General features: G+C 37.2%; 2 protein-coding genes across 3 annotated transcripts; both read left to right on the top strand.

The window, feature by feature from the left end:
- The first annotated feature begins 996 nt into the window (after nt 1-996).
- On the top strand, nt 997-3,494 carry LOC113767052 (disease resistance protein RGA2-like). 2 transcript variants are annotated; one of them, XM_027311222.1, is made up of 3 exons: nt 997-1,081; nt 2,683-3,008; nt 3,171-3,494. In XM_027311222.1, exons 2-3 carry the CDS (start codon nt 2,964-2,966, stop codon nt 3,465-3,467), a joined length of 342 nt encoding a protein of 113 aa, XP_027167023.1. In that variant the 5' UTR covers nt 997-1,081; nt 2,683-2,963; the 3' UTR covers nt 3,468-3,494. The 2 variants fall into 2 exon arrangements, with proteins under 2 accessions (XP_027167023.1, XP_027167022.1); XM_027311221.1 differs by having other exon boundaries at nt 2,683-3,494.
- A 5,407-nt stretch (nt 3,495-8,901) lies between these two features.
- LOC113766633 (putative disease resistance RPP13-like protein 1) lies at nt 8,902-10,713 on the top strand. Its single transcript, XM_027310805.1, has 2 exons — nt 8,902-9,551; nt 10,155-10,713. Exons 1-2 carry the CDS (start codon nt 8,902-8,904, stop codon nt 10,711-10,713), a joined length of 1,209 nt encoding a protein of 402 aa, XP_027166606.1.
- The last annotated feature ends 10,205 nt before the right edge of the window (nt 10,714-20,918 follow it).

Genomic DNA, 20,918 nt, shown 5'->3' with positions numbered 1-20,918 from the left:
GGACAGACACAACAAATGTTAACAATCATAAATAAGTAATCAGATTAGTGCACTCTTCTACTTATATTTCAATGCAATTCTCAAGAATTTAATAAAAATCATGTAGATTCTTGAAAATGAAGCTCTATATGGGATATTTTCTTATTGATTTTTGTATATTTTGTGCACAATTGCCAAACAACTATTAGTTTGGAAAGTAAAGCAGATCTTGTCCTTCAGTAATTTCTTTTGGTTGCTGTCTTTGTAATATATTTTCTAACTTTTATTCTCAATTTAGTGACATGTATAGAGTGATATTTCAATATTTTATCATATGAAAAATTAAGTTTGGCATCTAGAATGAACTTTCAGAGTAAGAGTTATTGTCTTAAATCATCTTTGATATTAAATTTATTATTTTGTAAAAATGATAATTGACTTCTAAAATTTCCTTTAAGGCTATTGTGAAATTGAGAGAAATTAATTCTGAGACAAAATAAATTTGTTTTCAACAACAAAACATTTTTCTTTTCTTTCTTTGGGAAAAAAGTAATGGTGCATTTGGGAGGCAAGAAACGGCCAAAAAAGAAAAGGGTTTTGGTCAGATACTTTTTAATTTCTGTCGTTTGGAAGAAACCGTGGGAAAGTTAACGAAAGAATTGGATGAATTTCTTTTGCCACTTAAAAGCCAAAATGTTTTCCGCCCAAAATTCGTCTGAAATGGTGGTAAAAAGAGAAAACTTTTACTTGTACAATATGACAGCTTTACCCTTAAAAAGCTCGTGGGGAAAAATTAAGATTGTGTTTGGATTGCATTTTCCGTCATTTTTCATGAAAAAAATACTGTAACGATTTGATATATGTGAGGAAAAAAGATGATAGGGAAATATGATCACGAAAAACGACAATATTTTTCGACGGAAACAAACAATTCAAGCATGGCTTAAATTCCCCGTCACTTCTAGGCTCTAGCTCCCCTATGAAACCCCACTCAATAAAAAATTCATCTCCCTCTTCCTTCTCTTCACAACAACGTCTGACACTGCTGGTGCTGGAGAGAAAACAGAGAAGCTTCTTTCCCATCTTTTTGCTCCAAGACCCGGTAATCTTCTATTTCATTGATAGTTTCTTCATATTACGGGTACATTTGACTTGGGGTGCATGACGGAATTCCATTTTTGTCTTATAAATTTCCACAATTGCTAATGAATGAAATCTAAAATTTCACAGGTATTAGTTGTTTACAAGATTCTTGATTGTACTTTCTGTATACTTAGATTAGATAAAATCCATCACTTGATTCTTAATCCAACAAGAGTGGGTAGAATGTGTGGCACAATAAATTATTCTTGATCTCTTACTTGATTATTTGAATCATATAGAATTTCAATAATCTTTCAAGTTTATCCCTCTTCAATAACATCTCCCAATCTTGGACGAGTAGGATGAGAGATTATGATGCATATCTTTCTAAAAGGGTCAATTATTATTTTACGTTCCTATTGACTCATACAACAAACAAACTAAAAGTGTTCAGTTTTGTTACAATTAATTACCTACTTTAAAAGACATTCTTAATGTAAGGGCCCTCTTGTAAAAAATGCCAAGATCATTTCCTTTTACTTCTCTCAACTCCCAATAATTTGAGGCAGTGGTTCGAAAAGTTAAAGAGTTGTAAGAGAGGTTTTATTTCCATGAAAATGCAGGCGAAGCTTTTATCAAATTTGACTTGTAATAGTTAAAAAGTGATATAAAATACAAAAAGTTTATGAGAATTATGAAAAGTATTGTCAATGAATGACACAATAAAATTATGAAAAATCAAGAAACAATTATGGAAGAGTATATATTTTTATGGTATTTGGTATTTGATAAATTAGGATCGAAAGCATGACAGCATAGTTGTAGGTACCTAAAAATGGTTAAATATGTGATAAGAAACAGCAAGTTAATATTCCTTTACAAAAATGGTGAAATTAAAAGAAACAAGTAAGTTTCGGAGTTATATAAAACTTTGAAAAAACTCAAAAAAAATTGAGTCTAACTTCCGTTTTTAACCTTTGTAACACTACATAGATGTGTGGGTCCACCCCAAATGGAAATTCCAGTCAGTATCCAAATTTTTGAAAATATGGAGGATGATGTGGGCACACTCTTCCTCATTGTAATGGGTTTGTGGTTCCCGCACTTCAGTAACCTTTTGACTCAGTATTGATACTTTTATAACCCCAAAAAGCTTTCAAAGCTTTCATGAGAAAAGAAAAAAGACGTGAGTGAAGTGAAGCATAATGAAGAATAAGAAATACTACAAGGTGCCTGAAAAAGAGAAAATTCAGCAAATAAATAAATTTGGATTTTTTTAAATATATATCAACCGAATAAAAGAAAAGAAGAATCCCAATTCATTTCGTACAGAGAAATACGGAATAAGTAAACAATTCATTTGCCTGCCTATAACGCGATGCTTGTCGGGAACCTTTTTCATTTAATTTTCCTTTTGGACTGGTTTATCTACTGCTACATTCATTCACGTGGGTGATGCTTGTCGGGTTCCTTTTTCATTTAATTTTCCTTTTGGTTTCATTTCATCTATTGTTACATTCATTCTACTCTTTGTCCCCTTCAAACTAGCAAATTGCCCCCGGTTCGGCTCCATTCAACGCTCTCAAAACTAATCCAGTTCTCTCTTCTTACGCTCATCAGATATCGTGACCTGACCTCATGGCGGATGCACTGCTTGTTCCCACTATACAAGTTGCACTGGAGACGGCAATAGACTCGGTTTCAGAACAAACTATCTCGTTTCCGGGCCTCATGAATGATTTTATTTTGCGAGGCTGAAGGATACGTTGACTGTGATCCTGGATGTCCTTCGTGATGCAGAGGAAAAGCAGGTGACTGACGAGCGCGTGAAGCTTTGGCTGGAGAAGCTTGAACGTGAGGCTTTCATTGCCGGAAATTTGCTGGATGACTTCAACTATGAAATGAATCGGCGCAGGATTGAGATCCAAAACCAAATGAAGAGGAAGGTATCCTTCTTCTTCTTCTCTCGCTTTAATTCCATTGCATTCCGTTGCAAAATGGCCAAACAGATTCGGAAAATTAATATGGAGCTGCAAAGTATCAATGAAGAAGCAAGAAACTTTGGCCTACTGCCACTGGCTGACATTGAACGTTCTCTTTCTCCTCAGAACAGAGAGACTGGCTATGTTACTATTGGTACGAGTTTTGTTGGAAGAGATGATGATGTTTCAGAGATAGTAGCACAGTTGACTGCCACGGATAACAATGAAACTATCTCCGTTCTTCCCATGGTAGGGATGGGAGGGATCGGGAAGACCGCATTGGCTCGAAAAGTTTTCAATGATTCAAAGATTAGACAACATTTTGACGAGCGAATGTGGGTGCGTGTTTCGGAGGATTTCAATGCCGATAAGCTGTTTGGATTGATGCTAGAATCTGTTAGGAGAATATTAGTATTCTTGTAGATAATATATTAGTAAGGGTATTCTTGTAAATAGTCGGTTAGGTTTGTACTTCTATAAATACTAGTTGGTCACTCATAATACAGTGACTAGATGTTTTCCTCCCAAGATACCTGTTGACATGGTATCAGAGCAAAAGTCATAGGGTTAGGGTTAAACATCTAGCAAAAGTTTTGGTCATCGCGACTGTTCACTGTTCATCGCATACTGTTCATGCGACACTGTTCACTGTTCACGGCACTGTTCACGCGGCGCTGTTCATTGTTCACGGCACTGTTCACGCGCTGTTCATCTCGAGTTTTGACCTTTTCTTTGGTTTGACGTGCCATTTGCCATGGTTGAAAGGTTTGTTAATACGATTACCAATGGCCACATTGAATCGAGTTTTTCAGCACATGGGTCCCAGAAAACTGTTACTATATCTGAGGAAGATTATGTTAAATTCCTACAGTACTAAGTTACAAATCACGCATCTCTTCCCTCTGCTTCTTTAGCACAAAAAGGTAATGACTCATGGATTATTAACTCCGGGGCTACTGATCATATGTCAGGTACCTCTAAAATTTTTTTCTAATTTTCAAGAGTCTACTCCATTTTCTCATGTTACTTTAGCTGATGGATCTACCACTAAAGTTAAAGGACTAGGCACTGTAGAAATTAATCAATCACTTTCGCTGTCTTTCTGTACGGATTCTCAGGTATCTTAAGGGTGCTCCTGGAAAAGGGTTGCTGTATCAAAATCATGGACACACTGATATTGAAGGATATAGTGATGCAGATTGGGCCGATTTTGCCTCAGATCGAAAATCGACCACAGGATATTGTGTGTTTGTTGGTGGTAATTTAGTGTCGTGGAAGAGTAAGAAGCAAACAGTTGTCTCCAGATCAAGTGCAGAATCTAAATACCGTACTATGGCTCACACTGTGTGTGAGTTGGTTTGGTTGAAAAGCATGTTACTTGAAATTGGGTTTGAGTATAAACAGCCTATGAATTTAGTGTGTGATAATCAGGCGGCTGTCCATATTGCGTCTAATCCAGTGTTTCATGAAAGAACAAAACATATTGAAATTGATTGTCATTTCATTCGAGAGAAATTACTTGATGGAGTCATCAAGACATCTCATGTACCGTCTGCAGATCAATTGGCTGATTTGTTTACCAAGAGTTTAGGGGGCTCTAGGGTGAAATACCTTTGTAACAAGTTGGGTGCTTATGATATATATGCTCCAACTTGAGGGGGAGTGTTAGGAGAATATTAGTATTCTTGTAGATAATATATTAGTAAGGGTATTCTTGTAAATAGTCGGTTAGGTTTGTACTCCTATAAATACTAGTTGGTCACTCATAATACAGTGACTAGATGTTTTCCTCCCAAGATACCTGTTGACAGAATCATTGAAAGAACCAGTGCCCGAAGTTGAGAGTAGGGAAGTCAGGGTCAAGCAACTTAAGAAATTATTGGATGGTAGAAAGTATCTACTGGTCTTGGATGATGTTTGGAATGAGGAGTCCGCACTATGGCGTGAATTTCTTGTATGTTTGAAAAGTATTATTAGCCAAGCCATGGGGAGCTGGATTCTTGTGACCACTCGTTCCCCAGATGTGGCACTCAGCAGAAGAACTTCTTTTGGTTTTCTGTACTTGGGAAAATTATCAAATGATCAATGTTGGCTCATTCTCAAAGAAAATGCATTTGGCGCTGGGGAGGTGCCGAATGGACTACAGCATGTAGGATTCAAGATTGCGCAAAGATGCCAAGGATTACCATTAGCTGCAAGCATTCTTGGTGGCACACTGCGCAACAAGGGAGCGGATGAATGGCGAATTTTAGAGAGTGAGCTTCAACGTTTAGGTGGAGGTGAAAACATTGAGGTTTTTGAATCCATCTCTCAAAAAGTGTCTTGCATATTGTTCAATTTTTCCCGGGGGCTTTCAAATGGAAAGGAATCAACTAATCCAACTTTGGGCGGCAGAAGGATTTCTTCTTCCGAGAGACGAAATGCATATGGAGGAAGTTGGTAACAAGTATTTTACCATTTTGTTGGATAGTAACTTGTTTCAAGATGGAGAGAAGGATGATTATGGGAATGTTTTGAATTGTAGAATGAATGGTCTTGTGTACGATATGGTGCAATCTATTTCTGAATGTAAAACTTTAAGGTTGAAAGAGTCAACAGAAGCTGATTTTCATGACAAGACTTCTCGGTATCTTGCAATGGAGAGAAGTGATGGAGAAGAAATACTACCATTTCCACAGAAGGAGAGCTTCAGGTACATAACAACATTATTTTTATTGGAGAACAAATCAATTAATATTGATGGTTGGATCTCATCTTTGACTAGCTTGCGGGTGCTAAACTTAGCCTTATCAGATGTCGAGGAGCTTCCTGAATCAATTAACAAGTTGTCTCATTTAAGGTACCTCGAATCATCAGATACTTGAATCAAAACAATACCGGAGTCTCTTTGTCAGCTTAACAATTTGCAGACGATAAGAGTTAGAGATTGCAAATCATTGACAAAGTTCCCAAACAATTTCAAGAATTTGGTGAATTTGAGGCACTTTGACTTTTTCTCTGGAGATAAATCCAGTGATATGATGTGTGACAGCCCCACCTTCCCCTAAGGGGAACCAAAGGAGTTAGCGGATTGCCTGCCCAGCTCTCGCCAGGACTACGGATCAGTTCACATCGATCTAATACGTTCCGGAACATACCCACGCGCGCAAACAAGTCAAAATCCCAAAATCAAGAAAATGAAAATCGAAGCCGATGATGAACAGTACCGGCCATGTCAGAATCCAGATACTAGGCCGAGAGTAGCCAAATTTTTCTTTTGCCGTTTGAAATACAAGTTAATCAGAAATCCAACCAAATGTCAACCAACCATTAATACATTTCAATTCAACATTTACAACCAATTTGGCATGCCAAAAGCTATTCATCATGGATACACATGTTCGGTTTGCCACTCAAAAGATGAACCCAATACACATTAGGGTTTCATGCAAAGAGCTATTCAAAATAGACATATACATGGCTCAATTTGGCAACCAACAAGTATGATCTTCCAAAAATGATCATTTTCCTGTAAGGAAAACAAATGGAACGGAATGAGCTTAAGCCCAGTGAGCAACTATCACATAAGCACAAGGATCATATAAGCATAATCTTTCATTTCGAGTACACAAGTAAGAATTAAAACAAGTCGGTAAAAGGATACGGACGGCTCTCAAGAGCCCATTTCCACGCTTACATTCTTGATCCAATCTCATTGACTCTCCGTCAATGTTTATGAGTACCAACCGTAGAACCCACTTCACTCCCATCCCTTCCACCAAACATACCCCAACCGGGCCCGCACTCCAAGCAGTAACTTTGAGTGATATTCGAGTACACCGGAACCAAGGGTCTCATTACCACAAGATTCCCATTTCAGTCCCCGTGGCGAGTCAATTTTCACGACCAAGCCTTCGCTGGCTCGATTCAATTGACCACCAACGGGGTCGAGCTCAGTAGTACAGTAGGGCCGTTGGATACTCGTCCAAACGACACCAAATCAGTTTTCCATGAATGGAATTCAATATCTCATATAGCAAGTGCAGTATTTCAGTGAAACGGTAAACAGTCATTCACAGGAATAAAAGGAATGAGGGCGGTCAAGTACACCCTCACCCTAATCATTTTCAATAGCCAAACAAGCCTTCAAGGCATCACAATCACATATAGCAAAGCCACATTATAAACATCCAAGTGAGTAGTATACTCACTTATCAATTAAGTGTTGTTTCAAGCACTTCCGTCAAGAGAATGTCGTGAACCACCGTCACGCCCTAGAACACGTAAACAAGTACAATGAGACTCGATAACGAGTCATAAAGCAAAGCCAATCACAACCCCAATAGGGTTTCATAAGCATATATAGGCATAATAGCAAACCAGAAAATCCAGCAATGCACTCACGTGACCTTAACAAAAAACAGTTTTCGTCCTCCTTTTGCGGTAATGGCACAAAATGCTCTACGCTTATCGGATGAGGGTGTAAGATCCACCATCTCGAAGCTAAAAGACAGGGCTACAACAATGTAGAAGGCCACTCAGTCCAAATCCTAGCACAACTAGGTCAAAAATGCAGAATACCAAGCCAGAACCGTAATTGCAGGTTCCCAAATCACACAAAACTGTAATCAGTCCACTTCAGTCTATACAGGTCCAAATGCATTGATTCCAAAGGCATATGAAAGCTAAGACATCAAGATACACTTCATCAGAAGACACCAACAACAAAATCCAAACCAATTCCAGTCAAAACAGACAATTACAATCACAGTTCGCACATTCTGATCACCCAGAACAGCAACAGTAAAAACGGCATAACTCACTCTATACTACTCCAAATGCCCTGAAATTTTGCAGGCACTTCATACTCATCAATACCTACAACTTTCATGTTTTGAGCAAAGTCCAATTCGGCCTCTATCTATGACCTAAAATTTCGGACAGATTAGGGGTTCATGAACCCTAACTTTTCACATTTCATTCCAAACCCAAAATTGATTGCATTTATCAACAATTCACACCCACTAGAGTCAAAGCCCCTTATTACCAACCATCAAAAACAACCACACCATCAAGATCATATGAAACCAGAAAATTCCTCAAAAAATAAAAAACTCAACCAAATCACTTCAAACCAAGAAATAAATCACATATACCATCACTCAAGCTACTTCTAAGCATAACATAAACATCATTAGGTGTAGTAGGGTGTTCAAGCATCACTTACCAAGAAATTAAGAGAGAGGAAGATGTTGGACACCTTAAATCTTCAAACAAACTTCACTAAACTACTTACTAGCACTAGAAGAAAGGTTTTTATGGAGTAGAATCTATTCTAGGTGATTAGTTGTGGAAGATTGAGTGAAATGGAAGCTAGAAAGTTGAAGAATTTCCTTCCTTCTTGCAAGAGAGAGAGCCGGCCAACACAAGGTAAGAAAATGGTAATTTTTGTGAATTTTTGAGATATTTACTTCCTTGGGTCAAAAGTCAAAATAGTGAATAGTCTTTCTTAAGTCAAATCCAATAACTATGTGACACTTGTCACTCTCATAAATGCAATCCTATCTTTTCTTTTACCTCTCACATCAATCATTTCACCCACTCTACTTATCTCTAAACACCCGATAAATTTTTCACAGTATCCGAAACTTAACCGTATTGGCCGAATTTTCTCGAACTTTTCGCACTAGTGGGGCCCACGTCCATAATCTATCCGTAATTTTTCAAAAACTACCCAATGCTAGAAAAATCATCTAAAAACTATAATTACTCATAAAATCCACCAAGAAAATTTTCCTAAGCCAGAAAATGCAGAAAACAAGCAATTAAAGGGGAAAAACCCTAGGAAAATTCTTAGGGCAATACAGGTTCTCACATGATGCCTCTTGCGATCGGACAATTGCGTTCTCTCCAAACATTGCCATTTTTCAATATTGGTGAAGAGGCGGGTCGACAAATTGGACAATTGAGGAGTTTAAATAATCTCAGTGGAAGTCTTGAGATACGGAATCTTGAATTGGTGAGAAGCAAGGAAGAAGCCGAGTCTGCAAATCTGTTTAAGAAGCAAAACATTAATGAGTTGAGATTATTGTGGAATGAATTAGATAATTTGAGAGAGAACGACAGAGAATACAATCAACTGTTGGAAGGCTTGCATCCTCACCAAAATTTGAAAGGTTTGATAATTGAAAGATTTTTTGGTGATCAGCTTTCAACATGGATTGGACAACTCAAGAAATTGGTGAAGTTTGAATTGCGAAATTGTAGAACTTGCAAGGAGTTACCAACTCTTGGACACATGCCCTTCCTCAAATATCTTCACCTGGAAGGACTCGACAACATAACAACCATAGGGCCTTCTTTTTATGGTGAATCAACCGTGCATAGTGGCAGTAGCAGTAAATTGTTTCCAACACTTGAACATCTCATTCTAGAAAACATGCTAAATTTGCGTGAATGGGTGGAAGCGTCAGATCATGATGGAGCAATGGAGGTGTTTCCAGTCCTTAACACGATGAGGATTAAAAGGTGTCCCCAAATAGCCACTTTTCCAAGTCATTTTTCGTGTCTCGAGAACTTGCACATTGAGCACATCAACAATGGATCAAGTATAGTGACATGTATTTCCAATAGTTTTAGGACTCTCACGAGTCTTTCCATTGATAATATGAACGGGTTCACTGAGCTACCATACACTCATATTGTTGGCTCAACTCAAAATTTGGTTGACCTTGGGTCCTTAGAGGAATTACATGTTTGCAGGTGCCACTCACTAAAGTCGATTTCAATCCCTAGGGTACACCCGTACCTCAATGCCTTGCGAAAATTAAGAGTGTGTTTGGATTGTTTGTTTCTGTCAGAAAATATTGTCGTTTTTCGTGATCACATTTCCCTATCACCTTTTTCCCTCACATATATCAAATCGCTACAGTAATTTTTCCATGAAAAATGACGGAAAAAGGATTTTTATGTGCAGTGAGTTAACCCATTTGTCCAGCCCGCAAATATACGAGTCAGAGTGGGATTCCAGTTCTTCGTCCTCCTGTACTTCTCCTCCTCCTCCTCCTCCTACTCTTGAGGAATTGGAAATATTGGAAATCTTATCTCCTTTCCAATTGATTTAACCCGCAGACCTTCTCTTTCTTTCCTGGACATACCATACTGTAAGAAATTAACTGACTTGCCCAAGGGGAAGCTTTGTTCTCTTACAAGCTTCAGAAGCTTAGAGATTGGACCATTCTCAGAAACCACAGAGCTGCGGTCCTTTCTAGACCTCTTTGATGCTCTCCCCCAACCAATGCACCCCTACTTGCCCTTCATTTGGAAATTGAGTCTGGTTGGATGGCCTCATTGGGAATCTCTGCCCGACCAACTTCAGTATCTCTCTGCTCTAACATATCTTGAACTAGATGGTTTTGGAGTAAAATCATTGCCTGATTGGTTTGGGAAGCTTTCGTCACTTGAACTACTCTACCTCTACAATTGTAAAAAGTTAGAGAATTTACCCTCTGACCAAACTATGAGAAGCCTTACCAGACTAAGGGAGCTGCAGATTGAAATGTGTCCCCTTCTAATGGAAAGATGCAATTCAGAGAGTAGCAGCAGCAGTAGCACCAACCCCGTGTCTGAGTGGTCCAAGATCTCCCACATTCCCAGAATTATAATAAATGGGCAACGAATCAGAGGCTAATCTCCAACTAAAGCTGCTAGGTAATCCTCTGTACTACTACACAATTTTTTCAATTAATTTTTGCTTTTTTTAATCCATCTATAATTCTTTCCCTTTTATATCTTTTCTTGGTATTGACAACGGTAATGCATTGATGATGTTTGTTAATCGAATCTTTGATTGTGCAGCCTACCTTCTGCTGAATAACTGTTGCAAACCTGCCTTTCCTTGGTTCTCTCTGAATTTCTGCTTTCCAGGTAACCTCTCCCTTGTGTGTTTGTGCGTTTTTATTTTCTTTCCATTTTCACGATATTTCATTTGTGCTCTACTACCCTTTTTAACTTCCTGCAGTATTTGTATCAGCATGCCATTAACACTTCAAAATTATTCTTCATGGTTTTGCACATCCTTCGAGCAGTAAACTGAATTTCCTATGGTTACGTGGAGATTCTAAACTTGACATGATTATCAACATGATCTTATATCTAGGAGATTGTTAGCCTCTAAAGTAATGAACTTCAAAAAGGTCAATATTTATGGATCTGGTAAATCAACTCTCTAAGCTAATTCAGGATCTCAAGGCAATCAACCTGTTAATTGGTGGAAGTAGTGTAGGTTTATTTCTTTTGCCATTTCTGCTTTATTTCTTTTTTCATGATTATCAACATGATCCCATATGGTTCTGGCAAATCAACTCTCTAAACTTCTTTCAGGAGCTCAGGGCAATTAACTTATTAATCACTGGAAGTAGTGTAGCTTTATTTCTTTTGCAATTTCTTCTATAACAACAAATGCTACAAAAGCCCATCTTTCATTGCATTGGAAAATTAATGACTATTTTGTTTTGTCTGGCAAAGTATTTGATAATCATCTTATTTTATGTGTCTGTTCTTGTCTTTCACTTTTTCCATGTATGAGCTTTTCTTTATACGGTTACAGAAATATTGCGACAAAAGTCTTCAGCCACCATAGTTTTCTCTCATATGGTGACACAGATAAATACCTACACATTCTTTGACTTGCAAAAAAGAGGGGCGATATGCTTGGTGAGGGCTTATTTACTTCAAATGGATCCTGCAGGGCTCTCTCAAAGGGAACTCATTCTCCTGCATTATATGGAGAAGGTTTAAATACAATTCAGGATGACTTTAACGCTTTTCCCTTTGCTATATTCAATTGTTGTGCAGTTCTGATCTGATGGCATCTTTTCTTGTATTGTAGGCAATACTATGTCTAGTTTGAGAGTGTAGAATGAACCATTGGTACAAACCCATGGTATAGTATTAAAGGCTGAGGGTGTAGTAGATTTTCTTGAGTCTTGGAGCTCTGCAAGATGCTGCAACAAAGATTATTCTAGCTGGCTACTGGGATTCTCATGCAGGAGGTAAACTCTTCATTCTGATGAAAATTTTATAATTTCAAAAAATTTATCTGACTTCGAAGTTTATTTAAGAACTAAAGTTATGAGGTTCTGGATAATCAAATTCACAAACATCAGGAATACTTCTTTTGAAAAGCCCACTATAGAACCCCCCCCTCGCGGCCAAAACCAAAAAAGGCACCACTTTTTGTATTCCTCTTTGACAACTTTTTCGGTTATTAGTCCCTTAGATATCAAGAAATGCTGATGCTTGTCCAATGGTTGAATAGTAAAGCCATGCCATGAAGCAATTCCTTTGCTATATCTTCCAAATAGAGCAGCATGGGGTAATAATAGGCAATCTGGTTTTTTTTGAGGTGGTTCATCTCTTAGTTAGCAAACCATAATATTTGAGGTGGTTCATCTCTTAGTTGTGGATTTAGCTCTTATCCCGTAATAAATTACGTGCCTGTTGAACAATATTTTAGGGAGATTGCATTCTTTTATGTCGTTAATTCTATAATGCAATTCTGCTTTGTCTTATAGCTGTTTGACAGCTAGAAATTGGATGAATGGTCTGAAGAGATGTTCTTAAATTCCGATGTATGAAAAGCTATGAGCATAAGCTGTTCTCTCAATCTGGTGATGGGGCAGACACTCTCATCTCATTCAGGGCTATCGGATGGCTGATGGAAAACATGCAATGGTTAGTACTCTCCCTTTGCGCATCTCAATGTTGCATAAAGTTCTCCAGCTTATTATGAGATATTTGTCATTTTGAGTCCTTGAAATGACTAGATAATGGAACTGTGGAGAATATCAAATTTTTGCACAGGAGAGGAGAAGTTTGATGCATAGAGTATACATCAAAATCTGATGGATAAAATTCAAGCAGGAAGTGAATTTCTGATATGAGGGTCAATCTTGTTAGTAGTAGAATGCATGTGGATGGCAGTCTTCCGGTGGAAGAGAATGTTTATGCCTTATAAGGGGAACCTTTCATGAAAAATCTTGGTGAGTTATTTGTGCTCTGCAAGAATCTCAAGTATGATGAATAGGCAAAGTCAAATACCTTTTGTAAAATATAATGAAATTAGGAAAGCAAATATAAATAAATATATAAGATGAAGATATGAACCACTACAACATATTATGGTTTGGAATATATGAGGCTGACAGTGATAGATTTTTGAGGATCAGAGCTCTCCAAGAAGCTACATCAAAGATGATTCAGGCTTGCTACAGGGATGCTCATGCTTGAGGTACATTTTTGTGATGAAAATGTTCTGATTCAAGAAGATATATCTAATTTTCATCACTTCTGCTGATTTCTTTGTCCTTTCTTCAAACTTTCATAATTGATAGAATCAGCAAGGTCTTGGTTAGTTGCCATTTATTCTAAACTTGCCTAAAGTTGTGAGTTCTTTACTCAATCTTTACCAGGTAAAGAACAGAGCTATGGATAAGCCAATACATGGGAAAGCTGCTTGTTGGATTTTAAGTCATGGTATGTTCTCCCTGTCATAATCATGGATATACTTCCTGGATCTACTACATCCATTTTCTGGAGTTTGTTTACTATCGCGCTTAAACTGTGGTGATCAAATTGCCTTATAGCCTGTTAGAAACTAAATTTGTCTCCATTCAGATGACAAATGCTGCAAATGAGGCTTGTCAGCCGCCTTACAGAGATATAGCCAGGTCAAAGTGAGAAGCTTTCACTTGTTGCAGGATTTGAAGTTGGAATATGTGAAAAACTTGAGTAGTAACCTCCCCGCCAATCAAATAGAAGCCTCCCTATAGAATGTGTATCTTTTGATCTAAACGGATGATGCTCCAACAAGAGCAGCAACCCTGACTCTGACTGGTGCAAGATTTCCAGATTTCTCACTTTGAGATTGATCATAGTCTATGGAAACTCTAGTCTACACCTGTATTTATGATTTCTTCAATTCTGTATGTTCGATAATGCTGTCTTCAATTCTGTATATTATTCTCATAATGCTATACCTTTTCTGTGACATTCTGCTGAAGAGTACATTGTTATTAGATGTAAAAGTGGACGAGTATTACAGGGTGATAGATATGCATTTTCTTGGACGACTACTAGAATCACAATTTTCACAATCTCTATTTTCAATCTTTACAATTAAGAGACTTTGAGAATTAAGGAGTAATACTCTCTAGTCTCTGTGCTAATCTCCACTAGAGAGCTTTGAGATCAATTCAGGATTTTGATAAGCCAGAGAGCAATTTTATTTTTTGTGCAATTGTGTATAAATTTAGAAGATAGGGTAACTGTCTTGTCTTCAAACATTAAAATTCTGTAATGTTGGTCAAGACAGAATCATCAAATTAAAGAACTGGAATGTTTCAATAACTTCGCCCGTAGGCTAATTATCTGCAAAATTGAGCGAGTCGAGAGCAAAGAAGCAGCTTAGGCTACAGTGTTGTTCGGAAAACCAAATTTGTGCAAGATGGAATTTGAATGGAGTTGGGACAGGAACGGTGTTAAGAATGGCAAATTTGAAAAGCTTAATATTCTTGAGAGTTTTATGTGATATTAGTTACCTTCATGGTATATGATAATGGAAGTTTTCACTGTTAATTCAAGGTGATTGATTTTGAGACAGATGGTTAACAGAGGTGAAATTGCTTATTCAAGAAACTTGCAAGGACTCCCAACATTTGGGCAGCAATTCAATTGCAATGATCCCTTAGCAATTGAATTGATGACTGAGTTGTAAAGTCTCCAGAAGCATCACATTTCCATCTATGAGAATCAGGTTGAATTATATTAGCAGGCATAACTTGAATCAAACTCTCCACCTGAGTGGTCCTTCGCCTACCTTGAGACCATTGCCAATTCCCATTTCCCAATCTGAATGATAGATAAGAGGAAATTTTAGCTGTCAAATTACTTGCAAACTGTCTAACAAATTAATAATGTCCCAACCATAAACACAAACATCCAGTAGAAGGCCATGAAGGGTGCCAAGATCATGCCACAAAAAACGACCACTTCCATTCCCAATAACAGTGATGATGTGATCTCTTGCAACATTTCTGCCCTGCAATAACTTTCTCCATAACAAAGAGGAGTCCTGGGGAATTTTGACAGCCAAAAAGATTGATTTTTTCAGCTTCACTGTATGAACGCATGCAATCAATAGAACATGTTTCTTGTTAAAAATATTTCAATTCTGTTTAAACACCAAGGATTTATTCCAAACATGCAATCTAACAAGTCCCATACCATCCTCTCCAGTGGGCCTACGAACCTCTTTCCGACTCATCTTAGTGCCTGTCCTGGCATTGTCATTTCCAGTCCATAAAGAGAAGACAGGATACTTTCGATTACTTTCAGCATACTTTCATACTTTCAATTAACTAGTATGAGAGTACGTGCGTTACACGTTTTAAGTGTCACCTTTGGTGGTACTTAATCAAATAATAATTCACATGAGATTAATAAAAAGAAATTCTAACTATTCTAAGTGTTGTATTTCTATGATTCTTCTCACTGAATATAACATATAAAATATTTTTGTAAGATTTTTACAAATACAATTGATTTATATTTTGGTGGGAATCTTACAAAAGCAAAAGACAAGCAAATTAGAAGTAAAAAATAAAAGAAACATTATTTTACATAAGAGAAAAAAGGAAAAAATCTCTGTTACCATATTAATTAATATTTCTATTGAGTCTCTTATTCTTTAATAAAGAATCTAATAGCTCCCTTTTAGAAAATCAATTAGTTCTTCGTCACTAAATTTGATTACCAAACGATAATCTACATGTTGCATTCTTGGCAGTGTTGATTCTTGGGCATGTCTAAAAACATTCTAAACCCGAATTAGAGTACTAAATTAAAATCATGCTCCTTTTGTCCAATGCTTTTAATAACTAAATAATAACATTCAAAGCAATTAAGATACAAATAAACCAAAGAGCCGTATTTATTCCTTTTCCTGCATTAATATAATCTACTTACCCCTTCTCCGCTTCTTAAGTTCCATTATTCTCCTGCTTGAAAATATTTAAAAAAGAAATTTAAAAAATTTAAAGAGCAATATTGAGTCCTTTTTCCCCACTAATGTTGCAAAATATACTTATATAAACGGCCATCCAAGTTTACTATGTGGAAGTAATATCCTATTTTCTTCTAATAACTCTTCTTTTAACTCCTGTAAAGAATGAAAACCAGTCCCATCCCAAAAAGAAGTTTATGTGTCATTTTTATTAATTTCATCAATTAAACTACCTAACCAATTATTGCATACTAATTGTCGCACAAAAAATCAAAAATATGTTAAGCATTCAATTGAACATTAACATACGGAATGAGCACATTCACTCATAAAGCCAGATATGTGAACAAAAATAAAATGTATACTTTTCATCCTTTTTATTTGCACGAGGAATTTTTTTCAGTCATTGATGTTATAAATATACAATCCTAAGTATCAATTTAAACCAACCATGGGTGCTTAGCCTTTTGTTAGAATATAACTCTTTTGGCCAAGAAGATAAGCAACTTTTGGTTCTACAAATCTATTTTGTAGACACCAAATTTTTACGCTTTTATTTATTTACTATTTTTTTTAATTATCTCAAAATTTTATCTTAGACATTTTTTTAAGCATTTTTGAACATCAAATCTTTTAATTTAGTTTTATTTGTTAATTTTATTCATTTTTTTTGCTTATTTTATTTTGAGATTTTTCGAAAAAAAGAGAATTGCTCACAAAAAAAATATTCTTTAAATTTTTAGATTCAAATTAGGAAGGTTTGTTGTTTGTTTTGTTTAAAAAAAAAAAAAAAAAAAAAAAGATCTCATGCACCATGCTGCACTAGATCCAAGCCCTTCCTTAACTTCATATCAGAAAGGGAATTTCGCCATTTTCGTCCCTAAACTTTTACACTAAAACCAATTTCGTCCTTTATGATTTTTTTTAGCCAATTTAGTCCTTCGACTATTTTGAAGTCTCTAATGTAGGACTTTTGCGCGGCAACACCATATTTTACATATTCTGTACAATCAGTGATGGGTATATCTGTCTTTTTAAATTAAATTCTTCAATTTAGACGGACTTTGACCATAGTTCTTCTTCTCCGATAGAAATCTCATCCCATTCACCAGAAATTCGCACAAACTCTCTAACACACTCAAATCATGAAATAAATTTCACAATAAAAAAACAAAAAATCAAGAACCATAAAGAAAGTGAAGCAAACATACTCTCAAGCAGAAGACATCATTTACGCCGACCTGGACGAGACGGCGAGCAAGGTGGCGTCCGAGAGTGGAGTCAGCAGAGTTGAAAGGAATGGGAGATTGATGGATGGTAACAGCGCCATTGGTGGGGAGACAACCGACGTCATTGCTGAGTGGCTTACACGTGTCCAATGCTCCGATCTTAGTAGTTCATGTTTTTTCGACGGTGAGACGAGGACGGCGACATCTAAGATGTCGGTTGTAGCTGCAAGTAAAAAGTAGCGGAAGGAAAAAATGAGAAAGTTCCAGAAAGTTGGGGAGAAAAGATGGAATTCCAATCCGTGGAGCTATTATTATATTTACCTTTGCTCTTTCTTTTTTTTTTTGGTGGGTTCGATAAGGAAGGGAATTTCTTTTGCCTTGAGGAGCAGGTCTTGGCCTTTCTTTTGGAATGGGTGGTGACCGGTGAATGAATGTGGGAGGACAAGTGTGTGTGTGTGTGTGTGTGTATATATATATATATATATATATATACGTGGTTGGCTGGATGGTCTCAGTTCTCAGAGCCCAGAGGGGTTACTATGGCAAAATGAAAAACAATCGGAGGAACCGGAAACCAGGGGCGGTCTCATCTTTTAACAAAGGGTGCTTGATTATTTTGGTATAGCGGTGGGAATCGGGTTGAGGCACGCCGCACGTCTTAAAGGAGAAATGGCTCTCAAACATACTCTCAAGTCTACTTACAAACTCATTTCGTTTGGGCATTTTGTCAAACAGATTAAGGTCGTCACAAAAATTGAATATTTCGTATGAAATTTGACTATGGCTAAGTCGACAAATATCTTGTCAAGCTTCGTTCAGGCAGAAAAGGTGAAAAAGAAACAACAAAATTGCAGCAAGTATCATTGTTCAATTTCATTCATCTACAAAACAAAGCATACGGGAAGAAGATAGCAATTTCAACAGCCAAAAAAATCATCTCAACCTAGAGATTAAAACAAAAAAAGGATTATGGAAACTGCACAGTACTTTCTTCATGATGATCTGTAAGTAGTGGTGGTTCTAGCAAGAAGATAGCAACTCCGGCAATGGTGATGGCGGCAGCGAGCTCCCCTTGCTCCTCGGATTCCCTTAATGCTTTTGTTGGTTTTCTGTTTTTGGTTCTTTTCTTCTTTTCTTGGGAAGAAAATGGAGTATACAACTCTACAACTAAGATTCTGCAAGGATTTTGGAGAGATTCTTATGAGTCCATATGAAACTCAAGGTGAAAAATGAATGATGACTAGTCATGAGAGAGTTGACGGATGAAAGTGGGTCGGTAGTGACAATTGGTGGTGTTTTTGCTAGCAACCATGAATGGAGGATCGAAGAATCAGAACCAAACAAAATGAGTTTACCGGTGAGTATATTTAAAAATGTGTATGAGAGAGATTTCTCCTTCAAATTTTGTTTCAATTTTCCTTTTGGTTCTTGGTTTTCTATGTTTTTCTCATGGATTTTGTTTCTTTGATTTGAGTGTGTGAGAGAGAGTTTGGGCAAGTTTCTAATAAATCCAGATGAAATTTTCAGTGAAATTCATCGAAGAAGAAGAACTATGGTCAAAGTCCGTCTAAATTGAAGAATTTAATTTAAAAAGACAGATATGCCCATCATCGGTTGTACGGAATATGTAAAATATGGTATCCCCGTCGCAAAAGTCCTACATTAGAGACTTCAAAACAGTCGAATGACTAAATTGGCTAAAAAAAATCATAAAGGATGAAATTGATTTTAGTGTAAAAGTTTAGGGACGAAAATGACGAAATTCCCTATCAGAAACCAAATACGTGTACAGTACAGAAAAATTGCAGCTGGCTTTTTCTTCCCATTTCATTCGTTCCTCCGAGCGATTCTCAGGATAAGTCCAGCTCACTCCATTGATGAATGGGATCAAAGGGGCAAGGGCAGGCCACATAAACCGATTTTTGGGATCTGAGTTCTCAGCCTTCCATCGTAGGTTTAGGTTCGAGGCTCCTTTAAAAGCTTGGAAAGGCAGCTAAAAAAAAAAAAAAAAGAGTGGGGACGGCTGAGAGAAACTAGAAAGGGGGCGGCTGGGTAAAGAGTGAAGAAAGGGAGTGACTGCTGAGGACCGAACGGAAAGGCTGGAGAGGAGCTTGCGGGCAAGAAAGAAGAAAAGGGGGTCTAAAGAAAGAGGGAGACCGAGAGATTCTAAGCAAAAGGAAAAGGAAAGGTAGAAAGTGAAGGAGAAAACCAGCGCCTCCATCGTCGGTTTCCATCATCATGGGAAGGTGAAGCTGTCTGCTGAAGATCTTTCCAATCCGCTTCCATTTTTGCTGTCCAGGTATATTACTTCTTCTCTATCTGTTTGATGATGATGTTGTAGCCATGCCATGCCTATGATTTTGATGTTCTCAGCACAGTCTATAATGAACCCATTAGGTCTTTGTTGGATGTTTATAGTTATTCTCGGATGTTTGACAGGCCAAAATTAGGAAAATGACATAAATTTTCTGTTTCAATGTTCCGTTCTTCACTTGCGATAGTGATTAATGGTTCTGTTAAAATCCCTGTAAACAAGACGGAACCTTTCACTTGTTACAACCACGTTCAGTAATTTTTTTTAGCTTTCTTTCCTTTCGGTTGCTGAAATAGTGTTTGGTGTGATATTGTGTTTGCTGTTTGATCGAAAGATCTTAACTTTCTCCAATCTGGTAAGTTAAAGGCGGCATCTTTGGCCCTTATTTGCGCAATCTAGGTTTGTTAGGGTCTTTGGAGTCCACTCGAAGGGTGCGCTGCAATAAGTTTGAAGGTCTCAGCTTGTTGCAGCAGCTTTTTCTTTTATTTATTTACTAAATCAGTGTCTAGTTCGATATGTTTGTTTTGCTCGCTGATTGGCTATGATACTATGTCCTTACTATGTCCTTTTGGGGTCTGCTTGGAATGGATGGTAGCACCTTCGAGGAGTTTAACAATGTGGGTTGCTGCATTCTTTTTGATAGGAAATCATGAGTCATGAGTTTGGATTTGCATTGTTTTGATAGCCACGAGTTTGAGGTTTCCATTAAACTTTTTACATTGCTTTGTTGAGTCATCTGTTAGATGATGGTATTCGAGATGTCAATAACAATGAATTGAAGTTTGACATTTGGGTTTGGGTAGCATCAAGCGAGGTTTCAATTGCTATTGTCCTTTTCATGATACAAAGCATGTGCGTGTTCGCTGCATTTATCTTGTTTCCGGGAGGAAGTCTTTAGTTTAGAAACTGATGTTGTTCTGTGTTGTGGGTTTGGTTAAGTCAATTGGTAGGCTTTGTTTCGTATGGGCATCACAGTTGAATGTTGAAATCGTAGAAGGAAAAACAGCAGTGAAGAAACAAAGTTTGTTTCGTAGCTTCGCACGAAAACTTGCATGAAAGTTTTTCCAGAGTTTGCATGGTCTCAATTTAAGTTTGCATGGTTGGACGATGAATGTTGCTGTTTGCTTGGTTTTAGATTAAGACTTTGATGTTTGGTTGAAAAGATTTTGTTCAAAATTGTGTTTGAGGTTGAAGTCCGCGTGCCAAAATGAAAGTTGCGGCTATGTTTTTGAGTTGTAGAAAGCCTTCATCAGATGCATCAACTTTCTTTTGTTGCAGAAATATTTCGT

Source organism: Coffea eugenioides, chromosome 3, assembly GCF_003713205.1.
Source record: "Coffea eugenioides isolate CCC68of chromosome 3, Ceug_1.0, whole genome shotgun sequence".
Classification (NCBI taxonomy): domain Eukaryota; kingdom Viridiplantae; phylum Streptophyta; class Magnoliopsida; order Gentianales; family Rubiaceae; genus Coffea; species Coffea eugenioides.
The sequence above is the reverse complement of the archived record's forward strand: the minus strand, read 5'-3'. Positions and strand labels throughout refer to the sequence as shown.

Bases quoted from the DNA above. Each gene is read 5' to 3' on its own strand.
- LOC113767052 (XM_027311221.1), top strand. From the start codon at position 2,964: ATGAATCGGCGCAGGATTGAGATCCAAAACCAAATGAAGAGGAAGGTA.
- LOC113766633 (XM_027310805.1), top strand. From the start codon at position 8,902: ATGCCTCTTGCGATCGGACAATTGCGTTCTCTCCAAACATTGCCATTT. The intron at 9,552-10,154 runs GTGTCCCCAAAT...TTTAACCCGCAG, and splicing joins AACACGATGAGGATTAAAAG to ACCTTCTCTTTCTTTCCTGG.